The sequence below is a fragment of the Orcinus orca genome, chromosome 16 (genome assembly GCF_937001465.1).
Source record: "Orcinus orca chromosome 16, mOrcOrc1.1, whole genome shotgun sequence".
NCBI classification, from domain to species: Eukaryota; Metazoa; Chordata; class Mammalia; order Artiodactyla; family Delphinidae; genus Orcinus; species Orcinus orca.
Window position 1 is genome coordinate 16,149,577 of NC_064574.1, and position 20,219 is coordinate 16,169,795.

The window sequence follows — 20,219 nt, forward strand, 5'->3', positions numbered from 1 at the left end:
TATGCTAATAATATTAAAAATAACTAAAAAATATTAAGCATTTCATCTATGCTACGCACTACTTTTATAATCTCACTTAATCCTTATAAAAATCGAATGAGGGGCTTCCCCGGTGGTGCAGTGGTTGAGAATCCGCCTGCCAATGCAGGGGACACGGGTTCGATCCCTGGTCCGGGAAGATCCCACATGCCGCGGAGCGACTAAGCTCGTGTGCCACAACTACTGAGCCTGTGCTCTACAGCCCGTGAGCCACAACTACTGAGCCCGTGTGCTGCAACTACTGAAGCCCGCGCACCTAGAGTCCGTGCTCCACAATGAGAGAAGCCACTGCAATGAGAAGCCTGTGCACCGCAACGAAGAGTAGCCCCCGCTCGCCGCAACTAGAGAAAGCCCACGTGCAGCAACAAAGACCCAACACAGCCAAAAATAAATAAATAAATAAATAAATACAAATTAAAAAAAAAAAATCGAATGAGGTAGGTACTATTATTATCATCACCGTTTCACAGATAAGGAAGGTGAAGCACAGACAAGTAATTTGTGCCAAAGGTCACAGAGCTAATAAATGACAGAGGTTTCATTAAAATCCAAGCAAACGCTATTGGCACAGTGGCAAGCAAGAGTTTGGGGTACCTTCTGTGGCCAAAGAACAAAGTTCATGACTTACTAACTCTTTATTCTAAGCAGCTGAGTTAATCAGTTAAGGTAGCGCTGCCCAACAGAAATATAACGTGAGTCGTACACTAATGCATATATGTGGAACCTAGAAAAATGGTACAGATAAACCGGTCTGCAGGGCAGAAATAGATACTCAGATGTAGAGACCAAACGTATGGACACCAAGGCGGGAAAGTGGTGGTGGTGTGATGAATGGGGAGATTGGGATTGACATGTACACACTAATATGTATAAAATAGATAACTAATAAGAACCTGCTGTATAAAAAATAAATTAAATTAAATTAAAAAAACAAAAACTCCCAACCTAACTTTTTGGCCAACCCAGTAGGACCTTGTTGTTTATAGAAGTTATCTTTTATATCAGATGGCTCACTCACTTGCTTAGAACCCAGCAACTGTTTCCTATTGTACATGGAAAAAAATCAAACTCATTATCACCGCCAATAATACACAACATAATCTAGCCCTGCCCCCCTGCCTCACCTCACCTCCTACAGCTTCCCCCTTACCTATTCCTCTCTAGTCATGTAGTGGCCTTCTCTCCAGCACTCAAACATGCCAAATTCATTCTACCTAGAATGTTCTTTAGAACTCATGGCTCCTTCTCGTCATTCACGTTTTACTTCAAATGTCGCCTCCCCGAGTGACAATTAAACATTTCTCAAGCATCTCCTCGCAAGTAGCCCACCAAGCACCCACTATCACTTTATTGTCACTCCCTGTCTTCACAGCAGTTCTATCTGGTATTTATTCTCTGGTTACCACTAATTTGCTTTTTGTTGCCTTACTAGAAAATGCACTACCACGAGAGCACGGTCCTTGTCTTATTTACTACTGGATCCCGAAGGCCTAGACCAGTGTTCTAGAAATACTTACTGAACGAATAAACAAGGAGTTTAAGCAACTGAACCCAAACTAGAACCCATGACTCCTAGCTTTCCTCTCAGCAATCACAGTAACAGCAAATCATCTTTCACAGAGAGTTTTCTCTGATTAGGAAGCTAATCTGTGAACACGCTGGGTAGAAGGAGAAAACCCAACCAAATTTAAACACTCAGAACTCATTGCTTAACCAAGATCTGATTGTCATTTTTGTCCCCAGTTAGAAATAAGCAAAGCACTTCACTGGACTGGGTTGGTTGGTATCAAAACTGCCACATTTAAGCGACATCAAAAAGCAGAGGCGGGGGCTTCCCTGGTGGCGCAGTGGTTGAGAGTCTGCCTGCCGATGCAGGGGACACAGGTTCGTGCCCCGGTCCGGGAAGATCCCACATGCCGCGGAGCGGCTGGGACCATGAGCCATGGCCGCTGAGCCTGCGCTCCGCAACGGGAGAGGCCACAACAGTGAGAGGCCCGCGTACCGCAAAAACAAAACAAAAACAAAAACAAACAAAAAAAAAAGCAGAGGGGGAAAGAACCATGGAAAGGGGGAAATACCTACTATTCCAGAAGGTGAACTTACCGTTTTATTTCGTAATCGAATGATATCAGACACAGAACCAGCCCCACAGTACTCCATCACAATCCACAAGTCTGTGTTCTTAAAGTAACTGCCATAGTATTTGACTACGTGAGGGCTAGAGAGAGACAATGAGTTAGTGGAGCAGCCTTCAAACATCCCTATGAATTCATGATGTTAAATACATGAAAATTAATTTCTCAGCTCAAGAGGTCAATTATTCATATTTAAGGTTAAAACACGCACCCTCTTGATGAGAATGTAAAACAGTACAGATTTCTGGAGGGCAATAATAGCAGTGCAAAAATTGTGTGGGTCTCAACCCAGCAGTGGTAAGTCTGCAATTCATCCTAAGAATTACAGATATTCAAAAAGAGATAGGTAACATCACAGTACTGTCTATAAAAGTGAAAATTCAGATACCATCTAAATGTCTGACATTAGGGAGTTTCTCTAAGAAATAATGATATATCCGTTTAATGCAACAACCATGAATCCATGGAAAACGTTATAGAAGAATACTTGATAATACGAGACGACACTCTGTTTACCAAAAAACAAACAAACAAAAACGCAGGTTACATAATAGCAAGCACGGTGAAACTCCAAAAAGAGATATGGAAGGATATGTATACCAAGTAGTATTTAACAACGATTCTCTCTCCAAAGAGAAAAGTGGTTTCCTTTCTTTTTTTATTTGCATTTTTCCAAGAAGTCACATATACTTTGTAACAAGGAAAAAGATAAAATCATACTACAATCTATTGTAAAGGAAAAATATTCAGAATCAGACTTGAAAGTTTGGGTCTTGAAGACAGATTCCAGAAAAATGTCAAAATCCCTTTAAAATGAAATAATTTGTCCTCTGAAGCTACCAGCTTTAGCTAGATCATTATCAGGGCTAAATAATATTGCATAACATAGTAACGGAAGATGCTAAAACCAACTCAGCTGCATTAACTCTCAAAATTTCAAACGCCCCTTCATCCTTGGGAAACATGCCAATGACAAGGACAGCAGGGAAAAAAATATACACATACACAAAATAAATATTAATGAAGAAATGGATGAATAAACCTCTTAAGATACAGATCACCACAGCTGCTCTCCCTTCCCTGAATTTCTATAGTACTTAATGCCTCTACAAGGCAATTACTGTCAGGTACTCACTGCTGGAGTATGTCCTATACAATCTTGTATTGTCGACTAGATTCTCCTGTTCATCTATAAGCCTGTCCTGTCCAATTAAAGTCTATAAACTCTAAGAGGGCCAGCACTCTGCCCTGTATCTCTTTGTATTTCTTAGCACAGAGTAGGCTCTTTGAAATCCCTCATCTTTAATTAGACACATTTGCACACCCTGTTTGGAACACAGCTCTTGCACAGTCTATCAAAAGTGGCAAAGTTCCAATTTGCCCACTGGAAAGAGCTCCTGTAATGTATCTTATGCAAGAGGCAAAGAAAAACTGCTACCTTACTCTGGTCCCTCCAATCAAGAAATAGGAGTGTTTTAGCCAGTACAAAGTAACCACAAAAGTATAAAGAAAAAAAGAAAGGGAGGGAGGGAGAAGAGAAGTGATTGCATTCACAAGTCTACAAGACTTAAGGGCTCCTGGGCAAAATGCCTAGCAGGTAGCCCCACCTGCCTTAAGGTACAAGCTTTACAAACAGGAGGTACTGAGTTGATCTGCGGACCAAAAGAGCTTCAGAAAGATGAAGGCAGCCTCGAGCTGCAAGACTTTCTCATTCTCCTTTCAACTCCCTAGAGCTGCCACTGCCCTTCAGTTTGTGTTTCTCGCCAATCGAAACTGAGGAAGCCTGCTCCACCACAGTGACCTCCCATGTTGTCATGGAGCTTCAGGGCAAACCACGTGCTTTTCTGCGGTCACCTGCTGGCCCAACTTCCTGCTTGCAGCATTTGACAAATCTTAGTTCCTCAAAAATAAAATACTTAACTACTCTGAGCTGGAATCATTTCTTAAAATTGTGAAGGAAGGAACAGAACAGTAATACATAAATAAGTATTCTCTTTTTATAGGTCCACTTGCTATTCTAAGGTTTCTGGAGCGAAAACCATTTGAATTCTCTCTTCGTAGCTGTCTCTGTAGAAATGTTTTCTCAATAGGAAGTAAGAGAGATCATTATCAAAAAAAAAAAAGGCTAGCCACCACCACCTTCTGCCTCTTTGCCTCTTCTTCCTAGTTTTGAAAAGGGCTAAACTGAAACAAAACAAAACAAAACAATGCAAAAACAGAAACTCTGAAAGTTTAGCTGCTGAAACACAGAAACTTTTTCATCATTTTTTTTGCTGAAAAGAACATTCGTAGTGATTCCACTAAACTCTTCCGTTTGCAAAATATCTAAGTAAATGCAATTCTAGGCGTCAAACTCTAAATATAATCACAGCATATTCGAAACCATGTTATCTCCAAAATAACACCAGATGCCTTTACCTGTCACATTGCTGCATTATAGAGATTTCTTTGATTATCTCCTGCAGGTCTGACTCCACAGGAACTTGCTTAATAGCAACAATCTGACCTGTCTCTTTATGAATAGCTTTGTACACGCTGCCATAGGACCTATAATTGGGGGAAGGAGAACATTTACAAAGTCAAAGCAAGCCAAGAGATAAAAAGTGGTAAAACACAAGCAACTCACCATTCTAATTTATATCCCTACATGCCCAAGACATACATACTTAGCTACACTTGCAAAATTGAGATAGCTAAAGTACTTCAGGGAAAAACTGTCCTTAAGAGAACTTACCACAAAATGGCATCTTAGAAACTTCACATTTAAATTTTACTGAATGTATTAGTAGGAAATAACAGTGATAGAGTAGCTACCATGTCTGATGTCTGCTAGAAATTGCATCATCTGAGGTTCATCCTTACAAAAAAGGGGGTCATGAAGGGGTCATCATCCCTATTTTACAGGCAAATGTGAAAAGGCTCAGAGAGGTTACTTGACTTGCCCAAGGTCACATAAGTGATAAATAAGTGGTCATTCCAGGATATGAATCCAGGTCTGTCAGAATACAAAGCCTAGATTCTTTCCACATCTGTACTGGGGTACAAAAATGGGGGTCTTGGTTTTCTTGCACTCATTCTAGTCCCATGAGGTCTTTTAGTCCTTTCTCCTCCTATTTGCAATAATACTTAAAACATTAAGGAAACTAAAAATGTAAGCCTCTTAAATGCTAGTATCAGGTGAACAGAGCACATACAAATTCTTTTTGCCTTTTGCTCTATCTTCCCTTACGAGTTTATTATCAAGATAAATAAAAGGTTATGTAGCTATTCAATTTGGGGGCTGAAAGAACAGTAGATTTAGAATCTAAAGACCCAGGATTGGAGTCCTACCGCCACTAGATATCAGCTCTCATTTGCAGACATATTATTAACCTTGTGCCTCAATTTTCTCATCTATAAAATGACAATACTACTACGAGACAATTGTGATGGTTAAATGAGATATCATCTTGCATAGATTACATTTTCACTGCAATTCTGGATGGCTGTCAGGGAAATAATGAGTAAATTGTCTTTCATATTTCCCAAACACACCTGTTTCTTCATACTGTCTTAGTGAAAAAAAAGATCATAACAGTGCCACCTAATACATCAAAGTAGCTGAGTGCTCTAGCTAACAAAATGACGCTCAAGGATTGTTTCAATGTGAAAGTCACAGAAAACTTTTTTAAAAAATCTATGTAGAGCACACACAAAAAATTTCCATTCCATCAGAATCCCTTATATTGGCAAAGCTAGTATAATGATACTTAAGTGTTACCTAAAACATTTTTTTTTGCCAGGGAAAGGCAACTGCTGACCATGTGTGGAAGATCCAACCACTGACCCTTCTTCCTTGATACGATAACGCCCTGACTTGTGAGGGTGGCAAATGCTTGGTCCCTGGGGCTAAAGCATGGTGGTACAAGCCAGTTGCAGGATTTCTATCCCCTTCGGCCAGTGACTGAACTAGTAGTAAGCATATGACCTAGTTCCAGCCAATGAAATTTAAGAGGAATTCTTCTGAAGGGTCTCTAGGAAAAACTTTCCTCCCTGGTAAGAGAGAAGCAAACAAGGTGGCCCATTTTCACCTGCCACCTCCTTTCCTGCTTTGGTTACTGTCACGTGAGGCATGATGCTTGAAACTAACATGGCCATCTTGAGACTATGAGAATTACACAAATGCTCAACCATTATCAAGCCAGTTAGCCGTTCTGGAATCTTTCACCCCGATTTTTTGCTACTTAGTTATTAAACGCTCTCATTGGTTAGCCACTGTTAGTTGGGTATTCTGTAACTTCATCCGAAGTTATTCTTGATACCCTAGGTCCCATACATGTGAAAAGGTCTTTATTTCACCCTCATTCTGGAACGAGTTTTTCTGGATATAGAATTCTTTGACAATAGCTTTCCCTCAGCTCGTTTACTGTAGTTTTTCATCTTCTATTGCTGTAAAGAAGTCAGTTGTCATCAGGTTATCATTTTTCATGGGTAATCTCTCTTTCTGTAGCTTTTCAGATTTCTCTTTATCCTTAACATTCTGTAATTTTACTATAACTAGAAGTTGATTTATTTGGCACTCCATAAGCTTCTTCAATCTGAAGGCTTTATTCAAGTCTGGAAAATTCTTAGTATTATCTCTTTATTTCCTCTCTATTACTTCTAATCTCCTTCTAGAGCTCCTATTGGACCTATATTGGACCTCCTCAATCCATGCTGTCTTCCTAGTTTCCAACACTATATTTTTGTCCTGCATTTGGTGATCAGTCTCACTTCTAGCTTTCAATTCACAAATTCTCTCTTCAGCTTGTCTAGTTGACTGTTTATCCAATTTATTGGGCTCTAGAACTTCAATTATTGTAGTTTTCATTGTCAAGATTCCCAACTTTTTCTTTTTCATGGGGTTGTTCATGTTAATAATTTCGTGTTCTCCTTTTAAGGATGTTATTCCCTCCTTTTACCTTTTTGAAAATTGTAAACAAACGTTAAATCCTGTTTCAGATGGCTCCATTATTTCTATTTCCTCGGGTGGGAGTTCTCCCACTTGTTAGGTCTGTTGATTATCTCACGGCACTGGATTTCCTTGTATGGGTTTCCTTTTATTTTGAATGATTCTTCTCTACACAGTGCTCACTGTCATGAGTGTTTCATGATGTCAGGATGGTTTCATGGTTCCCCTAGCTCAGTCATCTAGGCTGTACAATTTAAACCAGGTCTTGCACTAGGATTTAGGGTTTTTGCCCGTCAAGACACCATACCTGAATACAGTCCAGGCCCAGTTCCTATAGTCAGACCAGTCCCTCTGCTTTTCCCCCAGGCCACAGGCAAATGATACCACAACTCCATACAGGAAGCCCATCCACAATCTTCCGACAAGGACAAGGCATGCTTTACTCTCCTCTTACGATGACAGCTATCTTCTCTACCCCTGGTCTATAGCTGGCTATGTATCCTTATATTTAAAAAAAATTTTTTCATTTATTATTCTTATATATTTGAAATGGAGAGGTTCCTACGTGCACTTACTCAGCAGTCTTGACCAGAACACCCTCCACGCCTCACTATGCTATCTGGACAGCCAAGAAAACTCCAAGAGCTCATAGGTACGATTAAGATTCATGATTCCACAGATCACACTTACAGTAGAGAGGATTTAGAAGGCTTTAGCAGTCATGCTCCCTTATAGGCAAGTCCCTTAAGACCTAATTCCCTACAACAAAAACTACAGTGACTCAATGAATTTTAACTGGCAGAGAACAAAGATGGTGGGGATGGAAGTGCTTCCCACAAGTTATGCAAGGCAAGGGTCAATGCAGAAACATAGAAATTATACAGTATTTGAGGCCAAATTAACCAGGCATAAGTCTTAATACCACTCACTAGCTATGAAACCATGGGCAAGATGTTTTTGTTATTATCCTAGGATTAAAAACTTAAATGAGTCAATGTGTAAAACTTTAAGTATAAGAGGAAAAAAAAGGCACTAGGCTCTAATTCAAAACACTTTCCAAGTGCTGTCCATCCATCCTGGTCTGGAGCTTTGGCTCTGCTCTGCCACAGATCCACATGATTTCCTCAAAAGGCAGAATAGCTGCAGCCTTGGGAATCCGATACAATCTTTTAGCCAGAGCTCATTTCACAAGGCCCATGTCAGTGAGAGTTCACAATCCATTCATTTTCCAGAACTACTTAGGGATGGCATGGCCATTTGTGTTTAGGAAGGAAGCACAGTTTGGGTTTTCCTTTGGGATTTTGCTCATTAAATGAAGCTTGTTCAGGCTCATTCAGTCGGGATGACAGAAATCCAAGCACTTGTGGTATCATTTAAAAAGACAATATGAGGATAACATGGGAAGATCTGAAGTTTTAATTGTTTTCTCTCTGGTGATGTCTTTACAGGGAAATTTCCAAGGTCCTTAATGAAGACATCCATAGATCTAAAACATAATTTAAAATAATCATAATTAGCTTAGTTTCTCATTTTACATTCCTGATCACTCTCTGTCTACAGTATTCTTTTGACATTCCTCAAAACCAAACAACCCAAACAGAGCTCCCTTCAAAAACACCTAAATATACTTTAAGACTTACGACTTAACTTTCATTTGTCATGATAAGGTCTGAAAAAATGCTTCAATTGATATATTTAAAAATAAAATAATAATAGTTGCCATTTAACGAGGTCTTATTAGGTGACAAGCACTGTACTAAGTACTTTAGTCCCATCTCATGAAACACTCAACATAACCCTATGAGGGAGATGCAAATATCCCCACTTTATAGTTGAGGTTTGCGAAGCTTCAAAATATTCAGCAATTTGCTCGAGCTCACTTGTTTATTATGACTAATAAACAGTAGAGCAAGTTTTAACCCAGATATGTCTGACTTCAGAGTCTATGTTCTTACAACTGTAATATACTTTCATTAAAAATGAAAGAAACAAGTTAGTTACATACATAAGTCAACTATGCCTACCACTCTTGATCTTATTCTAAGTATAACCTGTGAGCATGGTTAGATTAAGGGCCTTTGACTCACTGCCTTGAGGAAATACCAAGGATATCAAGTTAGAGCCGAAAATGGCAAGCAAGAGACATAGAAGGACTGGGTTTTTTCCCCTCCCCCCGCATACCTTTAACAATGCCAGGTCAACTTGTGGTTTCAGATTCATCGTGTACTTGTCTTTTAGCAGCGCAGGTGGTGTCATCTTTTACTTCCCTTCTCTGCTTGACTTCTTGCTTGATTCCAAAGAGTATTTTTCCAACTTACAAAAAGATGATGACTAATGTTTTTCACAAGGAGGTAATCCATGAAAACCTATTCCATGTAATCCAGGATTGGGTTTAACATTGCATATCTATATTAGGCATAAATAACACTAAACTCCGAAATAATATAATGACATATAAAAGCTGATTTTAAAGAACAGACATTAATTTGACATTTTTATAAGTTAACATTTCAGGTCTTCTCTTGAACCAGAAGTACTCCCAAGAGATTTTACAAAATTACACAAACACACACCCACATGTTTATTTGCTTATATAAGCATAAACTACCTCTGAAGAACACACAAAAAACTGCTATACTGGTTGCTTCTGGGTGGCTGAGAGATAGAGACAGGAGGCAAATTTTTTTCATTGTAACACTTTTAAAATTCTGGATCATGTGACTTGATTACCTATTCAAAAATGAACAACAAAAACTTAAGAAAGGGTGTCTCTAATATTTTAATGTCTTGGTCCTTAAGAAAAAGAAATAAACATACAAAGATTAAAAGTATCAATATATGTAAAAGTATAAAAACTTATGATATAACGTTTATTGTATCAGGAAAGCCAATAACGGCCACTATCTACTACCAAATATCATTTCACCAGTATTTTATAAACTCATTCACAATCTGTGTTTCAAGAAGTCCTCTGGTTCCCCACCTGTAATTCTGGATCTCTTAGGAAAGATGTAAAGGTAGTGACAGTCCTTGACTTATTTACTGTATTTCCCAAAGCTGCATTAACTATTGATAAAATGCTGAATTCCTTTTTTTTCCCCGCTGCTCTGTGTGGCATGCAGGATCTTAGTTCCCTGACCAGGGGTGGAACTCGTGCCCCCTGCAGTGGAAGTGTGGAGCCTTAACCACTGGACCGCCAGGGAAGTCCCTCCAGTGTTTTTTTCATGAAACAAGTTATTGCATATCTCTCAGAAGCTATGAACAGAAAATTAAAATATGTCTGATTAATAAAAAAAATTTAAATGAAGTAAAAACTAATTAGTGTTATTTGTTAAACAGATAAAATCATGCAAACCACAGATTTTACAAGAGAGAAAACAATAGATGTCCATGGTGTTGAAAAGATCAGGAATCACTAAATCTGTCTATAGAACTAATTGGGGGAAGAGGGAAAGGGCATTTCAAGTATTAAATTTACCTCCTACCCAGAGCAGTGGTGATATGCAACATTCCCCTTTCTTTTCCTTAGTTTTCCAAATTATTGCCACGAGAAAGGTTCACATCCTTCTGGTGTTGGGGCAGGAAAAAGACTGGGACCTACTTAGTCCACCTACATTTTCTGTATACTCACCCTTCGCCAAGTTTCTCTAAGACATCAAACACTTCTTCTGGTTGTTTAGTTAAACTATCTTCATCTAACTTTTTCAGCTGCCTGTGGACGAAGAAATTTAAACATAAAATACATTTTACTTGCTAGCAACTAGAATACAAAATGCATTATTTATTTTACAATTAGCATCTTAGGGATTTCTTTACAAAGTCTTCACTGGTAAATGACCATAAAGGCAAGCTAAGAGACCTTTAAGGGAAGCTGAAGGGCTGGTCTATGGACATGTTACACATGTCCTTGGTCACCCTGATCAGCAGAATCAGGACCAGAGGGTGAAGAGCTACCAAGAGGCTGACTTCAGTTCCACAGGAGTAAGAATTTTCTAACAATAAAAGTTGTTACGAAATGGTTTAGACTGCCTTAAGAAGTCCCTAGATTCCCATCACTGGAGCATCTAAACAGAAAATGAGTCCTCGTGTGGCTGAAATGTTATAGAGTGGATTTAAGCATTAGCTATAACCTTCAGAATCCATTTAAATCTTGAGATTCCATGAATTAAGATGGCATAACTCTCTGTTCAGAAAAGATGTTTAATGCAAGCTTAGCTATGAACTGAAACATGGTCTTAGACTAGAGGCCAAGGAAGACATAGAAGAGTCTTGCCCTCCGTTAGCAAGACTTTGGCACTTCTGTCGAAACACGTGGATTCTGTAGGTATCACAGAAACAGAAAGTGGAGAGTATACACTCAGACGTGACCAAAAGTAAAAACTAACCAGGCAGCTGGGAGTTTCAAATAGTCTCACCAAGACTCTCTGATGGGCAGTTGTATACCTGACTATTTCCCGAAATCAGATAGGTGCTGCTCACAACTTCCAGATAACTGCGATTTTTCTGACTATGACAAACATGGAAGGTTATAAATTAAGAGTAGGGTTTTTTAAAAAAAAACTCTGAGACCTCTGAAAATTAACAGGCTTAAAAGAGGAGTTTGCTAAGGACTAGTTGCGTGTGTGGGTTCTACACAATGGTTTCCTGAAACTACAAAGGACAACAAAGAAAGGAGAGCTCAGGAAATGGTGAAATATGGAAGTAGTCCACTGAAAATTTCTTTGAAAAGAAAAATGTTTAAACTAGCTGGACAATACCAATTTTTACAAGAAAAGACTTGAACAAAAAAAAAATACACATACACATAAATGTGTACCTTCCTAGATAAAGTGGCAAAACCATGAAAGAAGCCAAAAAAGAGACAAAAAAAAAAAAAAAACCCACACACCTCAACGCATCAAGTGTATCCACCAATAAACGCTGATCTCAAAAAGACAATCTTAACAGGATTTTATAAATGTCAAAGACTAGAGAAATGGAGAACTGCTCCAAGTCAGTAACTTCCATAACTTGAAAATTAACAAACACGACCACACCGACCTTTGAAAATCAAAAGGTTCTAAGAATTAAATTCCAATGACATCACAAAAACTCCCAGTTTCAAAACAAGAAGGACTGAAGTGAAATTCCTCTTCAATGTCAGAAGTGAAATTTCTATGAACTCAGAAATTAGAATGAACATCCCATAACCCGGGGAAGAGGGGGGTGAAGTATTGAATTTATAACTGTTTAAACAATGGACAATACCTCATTTCTCAAGTATAATTACAGTTTTATAAACAGTTCATATAAAGGAAGATCAAATGTGTTCCTTTGAAGTGGTGACTTCGTGGTTTACAAAAAGCAAAACTCACTATTTCAACTATTACAGAGAACACAGCATAACAAAGGAAACGGCCACTGCCATGAGAGACAGCTGCAGGCCTCTGATAATACTGTGACAGACAAACTTTATATGAGTGCTCAGATACTTCTTTAAAACAATCTAAGTGGGGTTTTTGTTTGGTTTTGGTCCGGTCTTAAGGGATCTTTTTATCTCTGGTGCCTGAATCCAGAGGTGGTCAATAAGAACATTTGTTAAATGGATTAATGAATGCAATGATGAGAATCATAAACCTTTCTCAGCAATCCTTGTGAGGTTTCAAAACTAAAAGAATATCACCCTGAAAAAGTATTACTGTGTTATCGACAAATAAGATTTCTATGGAAAATCTTTTGATAAGGGACTCAATGCTATTTTTTACATGAGTCTTCATGGAAGAAGCACTATAACCAAACAGCCCAACTCTGATGATTCAGCCCTCTCAGCTGTACTTCCCCAGGTCCTAGGTAGTTTCACTGCTTGCTCATAACTTAACAGGCCTGGGCAACACAGCCTCCATGGATCCAACACAGGGGGATGCTCCGCTCCTAAGTCAGGTGGCCACGTGGACGGCCAGCATCCCAGAAATGTACTTACACATTCCACCACACTATTTGTATCTAATGGCAACTCACTTTTTAAAATCATAAACTCCTACATAAACCGTCAACTTTAATCTATCATCATTCACTTAGTCACACACAAATGTCAAACTCAAGGACACAAAGAACACTTCCTGCATTGGGACTGCTTTCCCTTGTTGGAAACACATGCCATCTGAATCTCTGAAAAGACACCTGTATCTTCCAAACACAATAAGGGTGTTTATGAAGTAGTTACTCACCGGTTTGGCTAATTCCCAAATTTCTTTCTCCCACCTTAGAACTCTTGTAAGGTCCATTTTGTTTATATATACCCATCCCTCTTTCCACACAGAAGTTGTTGTGGGTTACAACAAATATATAAGATAAATGGATGAAATTTTTTAATGAAAATAAAATTAATGTGTTTCCCTCTCCCAACCCCCTCAAATTCATGTTAAAGTCCTAACCCCCAGTACCTCAGAATGTGACTGTATTTAGAGACAGGGCCTTTAAAGAGGTAATTAAGGTAAAAATGAGGTCAATGGGTGGGCCCTAATCCAACATGACTGGTGTCCTCATAAGATAAGGACACAGACAGTTACAGAGGGAAGACCATGTGAAGAGAGGCCTCAACAGAAAACAACCCTGCTGATGGCTTGATCTCAGACTTCTAGCCTCCAGAACTGTGAGGAAATAAATTTCTGTTAAGTCGCCCAGTCTGTGAAACTGACACAGCAGGCCTAACAAACTGATTCAAATGATAATAAAGTTAACTGGCTGCAAGTCCCGGCAGTTCACCAGCTATGGTGAGCAGGAAAGCACCAGTCATTTACGTATTCAGCCCTCCTGGATGATTTTTTTTGAAATACTGACCAGCAAGAGTTTACTAATACTCCACTTATTTAATCTCAGTGATCTTGAAGATGGTTGAGAATCACACTGTAAGGTTAGAAAAGCTTGGAGCAACCTTATAGGTGTTACAGAGTACTTGCCCTCTTCATGAGAGGAGTTGTACTCCTGTATGTTGATTAAAAATTATACATAATTTGAAAAAGAAAAAAAAAAAAGAATTCAGCCCTGCAATGCTTTTCTCTTGCACATTCAATAAAATTTTTAAAATCCAAAAGGCCCAGGAAATGAGTGTGTCAAAACCAAAAAGGTTTACTCTTTTGCCCAAGATTATACAGCACAAGGCAAAAGCAGAAACAAAACGCAGGTTCCTAATTCTCTTTTCAATTAAACCAGGGCCTCAGGGAGAGAACGAACACGTTTCAGAAGGATTTATAACCAGTGTCCATTTATAATTGGATCTATGGTGCTATAGCATATATCTGCTAACATACACAAGGCCCTGTGAAACAGGGATACTTCCAGAAAGGCATCAGACTGAGGCAGCCAAGAGCATGGACTCTGGACCAGACTGCTTGGATTAAAATCCCAGCTCTGGGGCTTCCCTGGTGGCGCAGTGGTTAAGAATCAACCTGCCAATGCAGGGGACATGGGTTCGAGCCCTGGTCCAGGAAGATCCCACATGCCGCGGAGCAACTAAGCCCGTGCACCACAACTACTGAGCCTGCGCTCTAGAGCCTGCGTGCCACAACTACTGAAGCCCGCGTGCCACAACTACTGAAGCCCGTGCGCCTAGAGCCCATGCTCCACAACAAGAGAAGCTACCACAACGAGAAGCCCACGCACCGCAACAAAGAGTAGCCCCCGCTCGCCGCAACTAGAGAAAGCCAGTGCGCAGCAACAAAGACCCAACTCAGCCAAAAATTAATTAATTAATTAATTTTAAAAGAAATCTCAGCTCTGTCACTTAGTAACTGTGGGACTTTTGGCTGATCACTAACCTCTCTGGGCCTCAGTTTCCTCACCTGTAAAATAGAGATACAGGTGATGGGATTGATGTGAGGGTCAAATGAGTCAACGATAAGTTGAACCATATGAAACTTCTATTTTTATAGATCAAAAATGGTCAAATATCAGCAAATTCATATGGTTCAACAAGAAACATGGAAAGCACTGAGAATAGTGTCTGGCGCCCAGTAAGTGCTAGATGAGTGCAATAATGATTTTATTTCAGACTCAGCACACTACAGTAGGGTGAGCTGAGTCCATCCCAACCAGCTATTTGCCTTCTGCAAGTGTTTGTGCCCTTCAAACAAAGCCAAGGGCGCAGCCCAGGCTGTCGATCCCTTCCCTTCACCTCTCCACTGCCCCGAATTCCCACACACTGAACACTTCCTACTTTAGAGTTCATTCTGCTGCAGGAAGTCAGAGGTCTCTGTGAAACTGAAGCAAACTGCACTGGCACCTCAGTCTCTACTCTCGATTTTTCTCCAGATGTGGCAGAGTGAGAGAAGACCCTGGTGTCCACAGAGCAAATCACTGATACAACTGCAACCAACTCAGGGGATTAGACTTTTCAAGATCAGCCACCCCCCAGATCTTGACTTAAAACAATTTCCAGGGAGCAAGAGGATTTGGAGCTGATATAAAACAATACAGACCTGAAAAGGGCACAGTCTGGCCACGTCCAGTGACCCAGACCTAGAGCAAAGAAGTCAACATACAGGACTGTGTCTCAACTCTTCTGGGCCTCAATTTGCCCGTCCTGAAAATGGTCTCTTATTTCCCTCTCTACCTCCCAGTGCTGGATATGAGGAAAATTTGGAGGACCCTGGATATCAGGGATGAAAGGCGCCATCATCTAGAGTGGGGACCAAAACCATCTTCTTACATGCTCTCCTCCACGAAGCCTCCCTTGCCAGACCGTCCACCTGCCTTGGCCCATCTTCAGCCTCAGGCGCAAAGCTTTTCCCCTCAGCAGATCCTCTCCACTGCACCCCTCGGGTGGGACTCCCTCCCTTAGAAAGTCTGCCCAGCTCTCCTCTCTGCTAGTTCCCGACCCAACCCTTAGCCAGACCCCTCGTAGGTTCTCATCTGGCTTCAGCATGCTCCCTACCTCAGTGAGTCCCTTGTAGGACAGTCCTCACCCAGTGGCCCCCGCCCTCAGCAGGTGCTCTCCCTAACTTGTCCCCACGTTCCTCAGCAGCTGCTCCCCCCACCTGTCCCCCACTTCCGCCAGTATGTTACCCCAGCAAGCGATCTCTCTAACCAGCCCCACGTTTATCCCCCTCGGCCGGACCCCCACCAGCCAGAGGTCCCTGATTCAGCAGGTGCCCCATCAGCCGGATCACCCCGCAGGTCCGTCCCCTCCGGGGTCTCGCACGCCAGTGTCTCCCCTCTGCCAGTTCCCGCCTTTCCCTCTCCCCCCACCCCCTTCCTCTTGGCCAGCAGCCCCTCACCGGCGCGGCGGGTTCCTGAGCTGCACCGTCTCCATGGCGCTGCCGGCAGCCGCCCAGACCCGCTCACTGATCCATCCTCCCCCGGGACCTCCTGGATCCCGCCCCGCAGACCCTCCCACACTTCCGCTTTCCGCCCCTACCGGAAGCGGCGCGCGGGGAGGGAGCGGGGCGGGGCCGCGAGGTCCGGGCCTGGACCACGTGGTGTGGACCCGAGTCATGTGGAGCGCCGAGGCGCTGACCCGGAACTGCGGAGCGCTGGAGCCTCCTCCCGGGGAAGGCCTCCTCAATCAAGCTCGGGACGGCGTCCTTGTCTCTTGCGACGTTGTTCGCCCAAGACACTCGGTCTCGAAACCAAGAACCCATCTGTGCCTCGGGCCCGACCGCTCATTTCTCAGACGGAGATACTGAGGCTTCTTGCGAAGCACCGCCTTGATAAGAACTGTGGATTCTTAACAAGCCAAATTCTACGCGGGAGGTATTTGTGGTTTCCTACCGTTCCTTTCTGGTTGAATTCTTGTTCCAGGTGGAGGCTGGAACGTGCATGACCTCTCATTGGATGTCACATAGCATCAGCCTGCAAATTGCCTTATCCTTTTAAGAGCCTTACTTTTCAGTCAGTTTGAGGACATAAAAATAGCTAATGTTTATTAAGCTCTTACCATGTACTTGCTTTCATATATTATCTCATTTAATCCTTATATCAAGCCTGTAACGTTATCTCCAATCTTATCTATTATTTGACACTGCTTATCACGTTTGTGGTACTCTACTACTATTAACTCATTTAATATTCTTAAACACTGTAAGTTAGGTAATATTATTCTCGTAAGGCCAGAGAGGTGAAGCTCCCATAGCTAAAAGTATAGGTTTGGGGATTTAAATCCAGATGGATCTGATTCCAGAGCCTGCACCACCAAACTGGACAACCACTTGGACCCTCTGGTTGGGCATGAGAGACAGAGCTTCCTCTCCACTCAGAGATCCAGTTACAGCTGTGGAAGTTCATAAATCCTCAGTTGCCACCACCATCAGCAAGTGTTTAAGAAAGTGGAAGATTCCACCTAATTTACTCACAGAGAAAGTTACCCAGAGCAGCCTCTCACTGGTTTTAATTGTCCTGCTTTTCTCAAAGATATGCCATCTACAAAACCTAACACCTGATCAACCACCTTTCAGGGTCACCCAGGTATGGGACCCCATATGTTAAAAGCGGAGTAATGGAGCCTTTCTCCTGACAGGAGGAAAACATTTACTGAGAATCTACTATGTGCCAGGCACAATTCTAAGCTACCACTTAAGCCTCAAAAAACCCTATGAAGTAAGAATTATACCCATAATTCCTCTGCTCCATTGTGTCAGTCAGCGGCAGTCAGAATTTGGATGAATCCCTGTCCAAAATGGCTCACTCACATGGCTGACAAATTGGTGTTAGTGTTGGCTGGAAGCCCACTTGGTGATCAGGGATGGGGGGTCCAACTCCATTTTTCTTGAGCCTCCTCACAGAATAAAGGCTGGCTTCTAAAGTATATTTCTGGAAAGAGCCAGGAGGAAGCTGTAATGCCTTTCAATGGCATAGCTTTGGAAGGTACATAATGTCATTTCCCCTGTTGAAGGGGCCCCCAAAGACCCACCCAGTTTCAAGGAGAGTGGACATATGATTCCATCTCTTGATAGGGGAGTGGCAAGGTTTTGGAGGAGCATGGAGAACTGGAAATACTGTTTCAGCCATTTAGGGAAAATACAACTTGCCTCAGGTGTACTTGTCTGGTATACCACTTAGAATATATTCAGCCTCAAGCAACTGAAAAAGAACAATCTAAATGGTGGTTTAAGGCACAGTGGCATTTGTTGGGCTGCACCCCACAGGCCTACAAGGCCTGTGCTTGCCCAGCTTCAAGACCGAAGAAAGAACCTGGAATCAGCAACAGAGACATCAATAGTTTGATGGATGGGGGAGCTTACATGCCTGAAGCAAGGTCCTGGAGTGACACCCCACCCGTGTGCAGTTCACGGCAGGCAGGACATAGTGGCAGTCTTTGCTGGGGGGTGGGGGGGGGAATTACCAGTTATAGGGGAATTGATGTCAGGTGGGCTCATTAGTTACTGGGGAAACCAGCAGAGGGGCATGCCCCTCACCACCCCTTTGATAAGCCATGATTAGCTGGGGCCTAGGACAAGTACGGAGGAAGGTCAGTCATGTGAGTAGGGTATAGGTGCAGCAGGCCCTGGTCTGCCAGGGGATGCACAGAGAGCAAGAGAACAGCCATCTTGAGTGGCCTGACCTTACAGCATATCTTGTTTATAACTAGGAAGTCCAGAAGTCAGCAGTTGTAGGGTTGATTCAGGGGCACAAGCACATCGATTTCATCTTTCCTCTCTGGCCTGATTCAGCATGTTGGCTTTTCATACTTGGGCTTATTGACTCACAATTGCAAAATGGCTGCCACACCTCCAGGTACCATGTCCTTAACCCAACAGAAAAAGAGCAAAAAAGGCTGTTTTGACGTCCTGTGTCTCTATATTATCAGGGAAGGAAAAATTTCCCATAAGCACCCAGCACACATCCTCCTATCTCCTCGGCTAGATCAGGGTCACATGCTCACCCCTTGCCCAATCACTGGCAAAAGAATGAGATTATTGTGATTGGTTTACAGAAACCTTGATCCATTTTCTGGGCCAGGAGAATCTCAGGCAAAATTCAGACTGCAAGGGGATTTGGATGCAACAGCCACCCTACCCTCAGAATGTTTAAGGTCTGGTTGGGTTATGAGTTTACACAAATGATTACAGTTGACCCTTGAATAACATGGGTTTGAGCTGCATGGGTCCATGCGGATTTTTTAAAAATATATATGTACCACAGGGCTTCCCTGGTGGCACAGTTGTTAAGAATCCACCTCCCAACGCAGGGGACATGGGTTCGAGCCCTGGTCTGGGAAGATCCCAAATGCCACAGAGCAACTAAGCCCATGCACCACAACTACTGAGCCTGTGCTCTAGAGCCCGCGAGCCACAACTACTGAAGCCCACACGCCTAGAGCCCATGCTCCACAACAAGAGAAGCCACCACAATGAGAAGCCCGCGCACCACAACGAAGAGTAGCCCCCACTCGCCACAACTAGAGAAAGCCTGCGTGCAGCAATGGAGACCCAATGCAGCCAAATATTATATATATATATATATATACATACTCCAGTATTACACAACACAAGGTTGGTTGAATCCAAGGCTGCAGAACCTTGGACAAGGAGGGCCAAGTGAAGTTACACACGGATTTTCAATTGTGCAGGAGTTGGTTGTCCCTAACTCCTTCCTTGTTCAAGGGTCAATTGTATAACTAAATACCTGATGGCAGAGACCAGGTTTTTGTCAACAAACCTTTATAAGCGCATGTTGGGTGCCAGATCCTATTAGGTCTGGGGAGAGAAAAATAAAGAAGACCTACTTCCTGCCTTTAAAGACCTCACAGTCTGAGAAAAACTGTAAACTGATGTGAAATAAAATTCATATTTTATGGCAAGACAAAAATTTGAACATAAAAATTCTTCTCTGCCCTTTGGCCTCCTCTCTCCCCCCTACTGAGCATTGTGTATCTGCATTATGCATCAACCAAACCTCCCCATCAGCAGAAATACCTGCTCAACCATAAACAGCAATATTCTCCTAGCATAAAGACAACTTCTTAAAAGATAACATTCCTTCTTGATCTTGTAGGGGGTCACAATGACACTTGCCCTCTGTCTCAAAAAACTTATATAACTGTGCCTTGACTTCTAATGGGGGGACAGTTCTCAGAGCTGAGGTGCTGTTCCCAGGTTACAATCCTCAAACTTGGCTCAAATAAAATTTTCCACTTCTTT

The 20,219-nt window shown here is 41.9% G+C and overlaps 1 protein-coding gene across 1 annotated transcript in view; it reads right to left on the reverse strand.

Annotated features, from left to right (window-relative positions):
- Positions 1-16,736, reverse strand: part of STK4 (serine/threonine kinase 4) — a 90,798-nt gene extending 74,062 nt beyond the window's left edge. Inside the window, 6 exon segments of the mRNA XM_004272892.4 lie at positions 2,143-2,257; positions 4,593-4,721; positions 10,736-10,816; positions 16,359-16,384; positions 16,387-16,443; positions 16,446-16,736. Of these exon segments, the coding sequence (XP_004272940.2) occupies positions 2,143-2,257; positions 4,593-4,721; positions 10,736-10,816; positions 16,359-16,384; positions 16,387-16,443; positions 16,446-16,721 (684 nt within the window). The 5' untranslated portion in view covers positions 16,722-16,736.
- Between the last annotated feature and the right edge of the window lie 3,483 nt (positions 16,737-20,219).